Source organism: Pelodiscus sinensis, chromosome 7, assembly GCF_049634645.1.
Source record: "Pelodiscus sinensis isolate JC-2024 chromosome 7, ASM4963464v1, whole genome shotgun sequence".
Taxonomy (NCBI): Eukaryota; Metazoa; Chordata; order Testudines; family Trionychidae; genus Pelodiscus; species Pelodiscus sinensis.
In genome coordinates, this window is record NC_134717.1 from 57,179,655 (window position 1) to 57,191,807 (window position 12,153).

General features: G+C 46.5%; 1 protein-coding gene across 3 annotated transcripts in view; it reads right to left on the reverse strand.

Moving 5' to 3' along the window:
* The window catches only part of CATSPERT (catsper channel auxiliary subunit tau), a 70,351-nt gene extending 66,364 nt beyond the window's left edge, over window positions 1–3,987 (reverse strand). For 2 of the 3 annotated variants that reach the window (XM_075933885.1, XM_075933884.1), the window contains exons 1-2: window positions 3,688–3,987; window positions 2,360–2,443 (exon numbers count right to left, since the gene is read on the reverse strand). In XM_075933885.1, coding sequence (XP_075790000.1) covers window positions 2,360–2,443; window positions 3,688–3,909 — 306 coding nt within the window. In that variant the 5' untranslated portion in view covers window positions 3,910–3,987. Of the gene's footprint in view, window positions 1–1,172; window positions 1,218–2,359; window positions 2,444–3,687 lie in introns of those variants that run through there. The other variant, XM_075933886.1, reaches the window with a different exon arrangement.
* Between the last annotated feature and the right edge of the window lie 8,166 nt (window positions 3,988–12,153).

Genomic DNA, 12,153 nt, shown 5'->3' on the forward strand with positions numbered 1-12,153 from the left:
GGACAAATGATAAATTAATTCCAGAAAAATCTTGAAACTTTCTTTAGGCCCTGATAACAGCAATTTTTGTAAGCACTTCTTAACACAAGAAGTTATTTATAAATTCATGTTTTGCTTTGTGGCAAAACAATGTAATAACTTAATCTTTATAAAATGGTGAGAAGATACATAGCGTTTCAGATAAATACAAGCTTCCAGAAAACCCACAAAGGCTGAAAGCTTTTCTTTCTAACTATTGGGACAAATCCTGGAACCCTTATTTAATTTTGCCTAAGGCTATGTCTAGACTGCAAGCCTCTTTCGAAAGAGCCTCTTTCGAAAGAGAGCGTCTAGACTGCACGTTGAACTTTCGAAAAAGCGGCTTGCTTTTTCGAAAGAAAGCATCCAGTGAGTCTGGATGCTCTCTTTCGAAGAAGCCCTATTTACATTCAAGAACGCCTTCTTTCGAAAGAGGAACTTTCAAAAGAAGGCGTTCTTCCTCGTAAATTGAGGTTTACCGCCGTCGAAAGAAAAGCCGCGTTCTTTCGATTTAATGAGGTGAGACGCAGGTGAAGTTTTTTCGAAAAAAGACTACTTTTTTCGGAAAAAACCCCTGAGTCTGGACACAGCCTAAGGGAGTATTTCAGGATTCAGTCAACACAGAAACCCATTACTCCTTTTAGAAAGGTAAAACATATGTCTCAGAAATATAATAGTTTGAAAGACATATAGTGAGAGAAAAAAAATAACAGCATAAAAGTTATTTTTAAAAGTAATAAGGCACTATAAAGTACACGAGATGGTGAATAAATTCCATTTTGGAGATCATCTGGGACACAACCCAAACATATCTATATTTTAGGCAAGATATTATTACTTCTTTAACAATGTTTTAAATAACATTAAATAATTGGTTTGAGAAATACAATATTTATTTACATTTGTGGAAGAAAACAGCCTTCACTCTGCGTTTTTAAGCAACAAGTAGCAGTTTATTCGAGCAATATTGCAAGGGAAGCCTGATTTGGACGGGGTGGGGGGAAGGCCCCCTCCCCCAGGCAGATCTTCGAACACAAATAATTATGAAGCAGCTTATAGACTATGCATTACATATAATAACAATAAACAATTAGTCTCCTTCCCATTACAAACACCAATGTCTAACAGTTATTTTAGTTCCACCCAGATGCTACCTTATCTTCAAAGTTCTCACTGGAGTCAGCATTCCATCCTTATCTCTGTATGGAGGCGAGAGGCGAAGGCAGAGTTTTATTACAGCTCTCGCATTGTCAAGAGTCAGAATTAGCCTGACTCTTGCTCTCTTGCCAACAAGACTAAGATGGCTGCACACAAATCCACTTATTCCCTTTTTCCTGCCTCCACACATTTTTATAGACCAATCGATAGATCTGGTATTAAATCTTCATTTGGTAAAGGCAAAATTTGGAGTTGCTTTATAAAAGACAATGAACTCATATAGATGGAGGCTATGGGTACGTCTAGACTACAGGCTTCTGTCGACAAAGAGCGTCTAGACACATTTAGTTCTGTCGACAAAGCAAGCTGCTTTGTCGACAAAACCCTGTAGTCTAGACACAACCCTACATGCAATAACACCTTCTGTCGACAGAACTCTGTCGACAAAAGGTGTTATGCCTCGTAAAATGAGGTTTACCAGTGTCGACAAAACTGCTGAGTTCTGTCGACGTTATGTCGACAGAACTCAGCGGTAGTGTAGATGCACGTATAGTTTTGTCGACAAAAGTCCACTTTTGTCGACAAAACTCTGTAGTCTAGACACACCCTATGTCTCCCTTTATAGTTACACAATGTCTGATCCACAAGTCAAAAAATTACTAGTAAACCAAACAATTTGTTTCCTTGGCTTTAGCTGAGAATGCAGAAGCTTAGTGAAATCAACATCAATAACTATTCTGCAATAAACAATTTCAAGCACATTCCTGAACAAGTACATTCAAGTAAATTAGGCGATTAAATTTTAGCAAGATTTGAATAGTAATTTTTAAATCTCTGTAAAAACTTAAAGGGATTTTCAAACTTCATTGTTTTGTAGATATCTTAATAAAGATTCTCATAGACTCACACCTCCTCTCATTATCGATCACATGAACAATCCCCCTCTAATTAAGAATTGTCTCGTCACATTAATATCCATGTAACCGCTAGAATAAGTACTTAACTAAAACTCACAAAACACTAATTTAATATTACTTTTATATGTCTTAAATGTAATTTAGTAGCTGGAAATAAAGAGATAAATGCAGCCCTATAAGACCGGCCAACTCTTAATTGACTGCCAGCTAGTCCTTGAAGTACCACAGACCACTGTTGAAGAACCAATGATCTGTGGTATACATACCACATCTCCACAAGGGACTAAACTATGGACATTAGCAGTTTGTTCAGTTCCTTTCTCAGATGTCTTCAGGATTTTCTGCAACAACTACCAAAAGAAATAAAAAAGATTTTGCAACTGACCTTTCAAAGAGAAAATATAGTACAATATTTCCTAATTAATTCCAAGATTACAACATTACCAAATAAGTATATTATGCAGCTTCCAACAGAAGAAAACACTCCTATGACTCTACCAGTGAACAGAAACCAATAAAGTCTAAAACAGTATAATAATATGAGTCTTCCATAGGAAAGCATCCTGACACAGTTGTTTGGACTGTAAACATGTTTATGTATATTAATAGACATACCTCTGATTTTCATGGGCAATAACACATGTTGCTCTACTTAATCTTAGGCCAGGTCCACGCTCGAAGGTCAGCAATTCCAGCTATGTAAAAAACATAGCTGGAGTGGACTTACCTTAAGCTGAGCCTTGGCGCTGTCTGTACAGCAGGAGGTGAACTGGAGAATCACCCTTCTATTCCCTCACGAGGGCTATGTCTACACTGGTGGGTTCTTACGCAAGAATGGCTGTTCTTGCGCAAGAATCTGCAGAGTGTCCACATTGCCCACCTGCTCTTGCGCAAGAAGATTTACAGTACGGCATGGTATGAGAGGGCTTCTTGTGCAAGAGCTACACTTTTTTAACAGGTATAAGCCCTCTTGTGTAGGAACTCTTGAGCAAAAGGGCAGCGTGGACACTCAGCAGGGATTTCTTGCTCAAGAAAGCCGTATGGCTAAAACGGCCATCAGAGCTTTCTTGCGCAAGAGCGCGTCCACACTGCCATGGGCACCCTTGCGCAAAAGCACAGCGCGCACACGGCAGTGGGGACGTTTTCTTGAGCAAGACATCTTGCACAAGAACCGCCACCAGTGTAGACACAGCCAAGGAGCGGGAGTTCTAGCATTGATGGGGGCACCCTCAGCGTTCAATTTTGGTGGGTTTTTACTCGACCCACTACGTAGACCTCCGTAGGAACAACCGCCAGAGCCGCGATCTTCGGGCAAGTGACGACGTGGCCTATTGGGAGTCACAGAACTTGGAAACGGAGGACGCGTGTACAGCGGCGAAGAGGACGTGAGGGACTCGGGCGCGAGCTTAGACGGCGACGCGGGTCTTTCTCCACCAGAGTGGGCCCAAGCGACCCCCTTCGTCTCTGCGGCGCCGGGCTCCTCGGCGCTGCCGCGCACACGGGCGAAGGCGGACGCCTCCCCACAGGGCCACCTCAGACAGGTGGCCACACAGCAGGGTCGCGCCCCCACTGGCGGCCCACGCCCCGCCCCCACCTTGAGCACGGAGCGGGCCTTGCCCAGCTTGGCCGCCTCGAGGCTGAAGTAGCTCAGCACCGAGTCCAGCGAGCCGAGGCGGGGGGAGGCGCGGCTGGCGGGGGCCTGGGAGCCCTGCGCCCCGGGGCCCGGCATCGCGCCGCAGCCGCAACGGCCTCCTGCCCGCGCGCGCGCCCGGCCGGAGAGGGGAGGGGAGCGCGAGGCCGCAGGGGCTCTGCGCATGGCGTGCGACAGGCTCCGGGCCCTGCGCTGGAGGACGCTGCACGTGCTGCCAGCAGCGGCGCGCGCGAGCCCGCCTGCCCCCTCCCCGCGAAGCAGAGCGAGCCGCCCCCCCCCCCCCTTGCACTCGCCCGCGGAGCGATGCATCTGGGGGCCGGCGATGGGGCAGTGCTTCCTACCACCGCCCGGCAGGGCCGACATGGGCCCGGCTCCAGCGGCTGGGGCCAGGCTGCACCCCCGGGGACAGGGGTGGAATGGGGGCAAGAGGGGGGAGAGGGTAGGGAAGAGGTGGGATAAGGACCTGGGAATGAGCGTCCTGTGCCTTGCATAATCTACCCCCCCCCCCCCCCCCCCCCGACACACCCCATATGGTGGGATGCCGGTTCCTTGAATATTCTGGTAACTTCTACTTTCCCACTGGGACATCAGCGTGCAAAGATTTAGAATTCATTAAAAAACCCACCCAAATAAAGTATGCAATAGTAACAGGTACTCACAAATCCACTAGTAGGGCACTGCAGAGTGGTTGATTTTTGAAGCACTTAGGTGTACATAGGTAAAGTTTCCTATACAATCAGTTACCTTATGACTCTACATATCACTATGGCCAGCACATGGCATACACCCAGACTCCTAAAAATACACAACACAAACTATGCTGAACCTAAGTTCATCTTTGATGATTCAGAAGGCACTTCAAGATCTTGCAGTGCCTCAATGTCATCATGCTAACTTGAAAGAAGCCCATGGATCTTTTTCAGGGGAATAAGGCAGAACACCATATTTATTGATAATGTAACATTCTGTCATATGCATATACTATATTCACATACATGCATGCACACACACAGTCCTGTTGATGTTATAGTTACCAGTCTGTTGCTCACATAAAGCAACATCAAATTCAAGGGAGGATCTGAGCTTCTCCACAGTAATGCTCCCACCTTGGCATGACTCCAAGAACCATGCAACACACCCCATCTTTTATAATCTTACCAGACGCAACCTGTGTGTCTGGCTTTCCCCTGCCCTAAAACGCCAGGACATCCACTTGCAGCCCGCCACCCCCCTGGAGAAGCAGGTCGCTATTGCCCTATGGAAGCTGGCGACCTCCGAGAGCTACCGTTCTGTGGGACACCAGATGGCATGGGGAGGTTTAGTGTTGGGGCCATCTTGATGGAGGTAAGTCACTCTCGGGACAGTCCAAGGGGGGGCAGGAAAGGGCAGAGGGAGTGGCCTTACCCTGGCCTTACCCTGCCCTGGTGCCGAGGGGTGGGAGGGGGTCCACCTGAGGAGAGGCTCCTGGAGTCTTGGAGGGGAGGGGTGGGGGAGCACCTCTCAACAGCTCTGGCATGCCCTCTAATTTCCTGTTGTGTGTTTCTAATTGTCCCTTTCTGCAGATGGTGACAGCCATCAATTCGGAGCGGTTGCATAGGACTGTCTGTGTCGGAGACCTGGACACCATCATGACTAGACCCAATTTTGCTATCTTTAGAAAAAGATTGTTTTTTCTATGCACTTTTGCAGTGTGGATACTCTCTTGCATAAGAATTGTTTAGGAAGAGCTCTTCTTTAAAAAGAGTTTTGTGTAAAAAGCCTGCAGTCCAGACATGGTCTCAGTTGTATAGCCCTGCAAGGAATTCTACTCTTAATGTGTAAATTAAGGAGCTTAAAATGCGATGTGATAGGACAGGTTATAGGACTCTTTCTAAAACGGGGGAGGGGAAGGCAGCTTTAAAAACAGTAACTGCCCTAGTTAATTAGGGGCAGCTGATATAGGGTGGCTGTAAATCAAATAAGGGCCAGGTGAGCTGATTAAGGCTGCCCGAGGACCTCTTTAAAAGCCTTCCCTGGGTGGGAGGTGGAGGACTGACTGACAGACAAACAAACAAACAAGGAATAGAAGAGGTGGCTAAAAAGAATGGTAGCTTTTACCAAGGGAGAGGCAAGGTAGGCGCTCTGCCAGGGAGTGTTTGGTCTCCCTTCCCCAGTAGTCAGAGAAGCGAGGAGGTAACTGGGGAGGACTGGTAACCCAGCTGAAGCTGACAGCTATTTTACTAAAGAAGGGGGTAGGCAAAACCTGTGGGCTACGTCTAGATTGGCATGATTTTCTGCAAATACTTCTAATGGAAAAGCTTTCTGTTAAAAGCATTTGCGGAAAAGAGTGTCTAGATTGGCACGGATGCTTTTCTGCAAAAGCACTTTTTGCAGAAAAGCATCTGTGCCAATCTAGATGTGTTTTTCTGCAAAAAAAATCCCCAATTGCCATTTTCGTGATCAGGGCTTTTTTGCGCAAAACAAATCTGAGCTCTCTACACTGGCCCTTTTGTGCAAAAGGACTTTTGCCTGAATGGGAGCAGCATAGTATTTCTGCAAGAAGCACTGATTTCTTACATGAGAGTGTCCGTGTTCTTGAGGAAATTCAAGTGGCCAGTGTAGACAGCTGGCCAATTCTTCCACAAAAGCAGCTGTTTTTTGCGGGAAAAACTTGCCCGTCTTGACACAGCCGAGCTGTGGTACCTAGACAGGAGATTGTGGATGGCATATGGGTCTGGGGCCCAGGAGCAGGACTGACCTTGTCACAGTGGTTGACTAGTTGATGGAATTTCCATTGACTAATTGATGTGCACTTCTGTCTCCCTTGGAATGTACAGGCGTTCTTGTACATTTCAAAGGAGGAATGTGGCTCTGTGTGTACAGCCTGGGGCCAGCAGGAAGTCCCACCGACGACGCCAGGCTGCATGTGGGTGCCTGCTTTGAAATGCACAAGAGTCCCAGGTGGCATGGCAATTCAAAGGGGCAGCTGTCATGGAGGCCAGGGTCAGCTGGGGGACTCACTAGCTGATGCCAGGAGCCTGGGATCAGCTGGGAAATCCCCAGCTGATCTCCGGCTCCACAGCTTCCTCATTTGAAAGGCACACAGGTGGCATTTTAAAGTGACAGCCACCACACAGTTTATTGGGGATCAGCTGTGCAATGTCTGCCCCTTAGAAAAGCTGTTATGGGCTACATCTACACTGTGCTGATCTTGCAGAAGAGGACATGCAAATGAAGTGTTCATTAGAAACTTCTTGTGCTTCATTTGCATTTCCTCTTCCACAAGATCAGCACAGTGTAGAAGTAGCCACTGTGGGTTTCAAAGTGGCAGTGCCATTTTATAGAGGCATCAACGAGGTGGGGTAATTGACTTGACTAGTCAACATACTGTCTGATAAGCAAATCCTTATCAAATAGTAGACTAGCATTTTACATCATGCTGAAATAAAGAAGTAATCCTGGGTGTGGTTATGTCATTCAATTTTAGCCAGTGCTATATGCATGACGAATGGTCAATTGTTAGAATGGGATTTTGCCTACTGTAACTAATTTGGCTGTGTGTGGTCACAAATAATGTTAACCCTAAATGTAGGCATTGGAAAAGATTACAGCAGTGCTGGCCAGTGGGCATGATGTAGCTCTGAGCTCAGATTCTCAGTGATTTCAGCTCTTGACCCACAGTGGAGGTGAGCAGATAATCAAAAGACCCCTCATGGAGTCTGATTTAGTCCTGTCATTAGAACAGGAATGTATAGGAGAGAAACAGATTGAACCACTCTTACAGCTCATTCTTGGAGGACGTGTAGCCTGCTGCTTCTTCCTTCCCCTTCCCCCTCCCCGCCCCCAGTTCAATCCAATTGAGTCTTGATATGTTCACTTCTGAGTGAAAGGGGGAGGTTATTAATTCTGTCAGCCTAGGTCTACACTGCTGCCTTTTTTCAAAAAAAGTATTCGAAATGCCCTCTGCAATTTGCATAATTTTTTGTGGATTCTTTGGTTGAAAGTCTTTTCTGACATTTGGCCCATCTACTCTGGGCCACACGTTGGACAAAACCCCTCTTTTGGAAGTCCCTGTATTCCTCGTGGCACGAGAAATACAGGGGCTTCCAAAAGAGTGTGTTTCTTCCTAGGAAAAAAAAAAGCGGAAAAGCAACCATGTTCCCTGGATGTGGAACAGTTTTTTCCAGGATAAAAAAACTAGACATAGCCGCAGTGTGCTGCTTGTGTTATTGCTCGCGCTCATAAGGAGGTGAATGTTCCCTGCTGCCAACTCCCTATCAATGGAGCTTTTCTGTAGGAACAATGTTTCCCAGAACTTTTTTCATCTGAGCCTAGAGTCAGACAAATACAGAGACTGACATTAAGTAGCAGAGCGCAGCTGAGAGGACCAGTTCACCAGCAATCACCAACTAACTTCTTGTATGTCCCTGGAATCAGTAGGCTGGATTATACAGCAATGCCAAGCTGTACCCATTACATGCCCTTGGACTCAGTGGCCTGGGTTAAACAGCACATTGAGCTGCCACCCTCATGGAGGCCAAAATTCGACACCTCCCAATCCCCACATTCATAACAATCATTCAGATGTTAATCCAGTAGGTGAACAAACTGCACCAGATTTCTATGTGCCACAGGGGGAAGCCAAAGCATTCCTGGGGGGTAGGAGACAGAGAAACAAGGGAAGCGAAATAATCAGACATTACGCTATAATTGCAAGCAGAATAAATTTACATTTGAAACTGTTCTTGTTAACACTGTAACTATATAAATGACCACATAAGGCAGGGTCAGGAGGCTATGCATAGAGGGGGTGGAGGTGGGAATGGGAATAAGAGAGGAAAGTGCATACAACCCCATGAAGCTTAAACTAATACAGATGGTAGCTTGGAGTCCAGAATTATGGAGGACAGGCAGAGCAGGGCCCAGCTCACAGCAGAATGAGTCTGGAACAGATGAAGTCCAAATGGACCTGATGTACACTTTATATCAAGGACCCAGAACATAACAATGCTAAACGTTACACTGAATATATTTTTATAGATAAACAGATGATTCAGGGAGTATTGTACAGTTTTATTTATGCTAGGCAATAGAAACCAATCGTTGGTGGTATGCTTTGAGAGTGAAGCTGCATTATCTTGCTCTATTTTGGATATAAATAGAACATCTCTTACAACAATGGGTCTGATAACTGATGAGTGTGTGTGGATGTGAATGCATTATCATCTGGAGCAGATATCACAAAAGGAAATGCTTTCCTTCTTTCAGTATTGCATGGTTCAGAGTGGCTTATGCTTTGGATATGCTCTCCATTCTGTATGCTTATAGAGAGGTCTTTCTGTCCTATCTTCAATGCAGATGAGGCGAGGGGTGTTTCAGTAATTCTATCACCCTTCTCTAGAGTGTATATCTAGACAGCAGGCTTCTATAGAAACAAGCCTTTTCAGTAGAGCTCTTTCAAAAGAAGAAAAATTCTTTCAAAAGTGTCAACACCAGGGCTATGGCTACAGTACAAAAATTTTTCTCAAGACTTCAGTGGAAGAGTTCTTGCACAAAAACGTCTTGTGCAAAAGCACATCCAGACCTCAAAGTGCAAAGTGCTTTTGCACAAGAGTGTACACACTGCATGGATGCTCTTGTACAAGAAAGCTCCAATGGCAATTAATAGAATGGCCGTCAGAGCACCTGTGCTTCTTCGGATAGGCTCTTTTTAGTGCAAGAAACCCCTGTGGAATGTCCACACATGCCTTTTTGTGCAAGAGCTGAGTTATGCCTCCGAAGGAAGCATACCTACACTGCAAAAAGTCCTCTGTTCTGTCAATTGACTGTAGATTTTCTGGCACAAACACATTTGAGGCATGGATGCTCCTCAGGTTTGTGCACAAAAACAGCCAGTTTTGCACAAAAACCTTGTAGTGACTTTGTAGCCAGGAAAAGCATGTTGAAAAAGTGATGTCTGTTGAAAAAGCACAGCATCTACAGTGATTGGATGCTCTTTCACATTAAAGCTTTGATTAAAATGGATGGAATGGCTGCTAAGGCACCTGTGCTTTTTCTTTTACTTTTTTTTTTGAAAACTTCCTCTACCCCACCCACACATGCCTCTTTGTGGAAGAGTGACAAAACCAGTAGGCTGAAGCCCTTTTCCTACTCTCAGACTCAGCTGAATCCACAGGTGTCCCCCAAGCTGTGGAACTCAGTCCAGTTCCTGGGTGGCACTGCCAGACACAGCTACGCCCTATTCCCAGCTGTTCCCCCCTGCAGAGCTCAACCCCATGGTGGTGAAGGGGCTTCCTCCCAGTGGTGGAGGCCACTTGAGCAGGGGGCTGAGCACTACCGGGGGCGGGGGACTTGGGAATGATGCGGAGCCTAATGAGGCCAAAGGGCTGCAGAGCCACACAGGGCCTGCATGAGAACAGTGCTGAGCTTGCTGGGGGGACCACACAGGACTTCAACCCCTCAGTAGGGGGTAGTGGGGGAGATGTGGGGACAGGGCTGAGGCCAAAGGGGGTGAAGGAGTTTCAGTCATGCAGCAGAGCCCGCCCAGGAACGGGGCTGAGCTCTGTGGTGGGGACCACCCTGGAAGGGTGTCAGGCCAGTGGCAGCAAGTGGGATTCAGAGCCTCGGTGGGAGCCACCTGAGAGAGGGGCTGAGCCCCACTGAGAGGACTGCGGGGGGGCAGCAGTTGAGGTTTCACCAACATGTTCTGGAAAGGCTAGCGGACTCCCCCTTCTTCAGTGTGCACAGAGAGGTAAGACACGCACCAGGCCAACCGGAGGGTACGGCTACTATCCGACAGGATGAGTAATGCTAGTCCAGCTGCACAATGAAACAAACATCCAGCGTAAGCGCTCACTATGCAAATAAAAGAATTTGCGTGTGGATGACAGACTGACATCATCACATGCCTCTGCTGCTGCAGCCAGCCCTGGCACCAACCCCTACACCATTGGGGACACCAACATGTAACTGCTTATTCATTGCCATGTGTAATACTGGCATGCCACAGGGCTGTCTGCCGGCAGCACAAAGCAGTCCTAACCTGTCCAGTGTGTCTTTACACAAAACCTTTCAGAGTCTCTAAGCATTTTACCTTCCTGGCTTGGAAATCTCCCCATATATGCTACCTCTTCTTGGAGTAGGGTGAACAAAAGTGAACACAGCTGTGCAGGTGAGGGCAAACTCTCAAATTATAGAATCCCATGAAAAGTAAGGTTCACAATTAATTCAAATGATTAATGCAAAATAAATTAGCTGGATTTTAAAAGTGTTGTTAGACAGGGCCTGAGCTATGGTGCTGGGAGACACATGAAAGTGACCCCCACTTTCCAAGCTCAGACCCACACTGCCACCCCACCCCACCCCTTCAAACCTCCCAAACTAGAGGGGGGCTTGACTGGCAAGAATAGCAAGCAGAAGATGCAGCCCCCTAAGAAGAGTAATAAAAATAACATTGATAAAAGATCAAAGCTACTATTAAAGTGTGTTGGAAGGTTGAGAATGTAATTCAGGGACTCGCTGCAAGAGAACACACATTTTAACTGCAATAATTCCTCATTTAGCACAATAGATGCGTTTCTGAAAATGCTTGTGCTAAGTGAAAACGTGCTATGTGGGGTCAATTTTCCCATTAAAAATAATGGAAAAGGTAGGGGTTGTGTCTCAGGTGCTGGTGGCAAAGTCAATTTTTTGTTGGTGCTGGGTCGTCAATGTCAGCATTAGATATCTAGCAACACAAGATATCTAGCAACACAAGTTGCCACGGTTTGTTAAAATACAAAGATAAACACGTGAGTGAGCAGAGGAGCGCTGTGACCACATGTATTCATCGGCTCGTATATTCCCACTGTTTCTACCAACTTATACCACTGTGTGAAGTAGTCTATCACTTGATTATTTTCGTGTTATTTCAAGGACGGTCGTGTTGTTCAAAAAACATTCCCTATTGTGAAAACGTGTTAAACGAGTAATTATTGTATTATAAGACTTCATGTTTAAACTGAATGAGACTTATAAATCTTCAGAATGTATGACATTCTTTCTCACAGCTGCATGTGGGGTGCTTGCAGCATTTTGCCTGCTGTCCTGTAGCAGTGCAGAGAGGGAGGGGCTGCAGGGGCTGGTAGGGAGAGACAAGGCTTTAGAGCAGCTGGACCTTTAAAAGCAAACAGGAAGCTGCCCTGTGCTCAGACACACCTCTCTCTGAAAAGGCAAATAAAAACCCTTCTCCATCCCCCTTCGTGCTCCCCCCACCCCCAGACTTGGACCCTTGGCAGGGGAATCACCCCCTGTGTAACAGCACCCCCCCCCCGTCCCTCCCTGGGTGGGGGCAAAACCTCACTACAGGGGCTGTCATGTCTCACTGCAACTCCAATCCCTCCCCCCCAGCCTGATTTTTCCCTTCATGCCCCCGCTCTGCCACTCCAGACA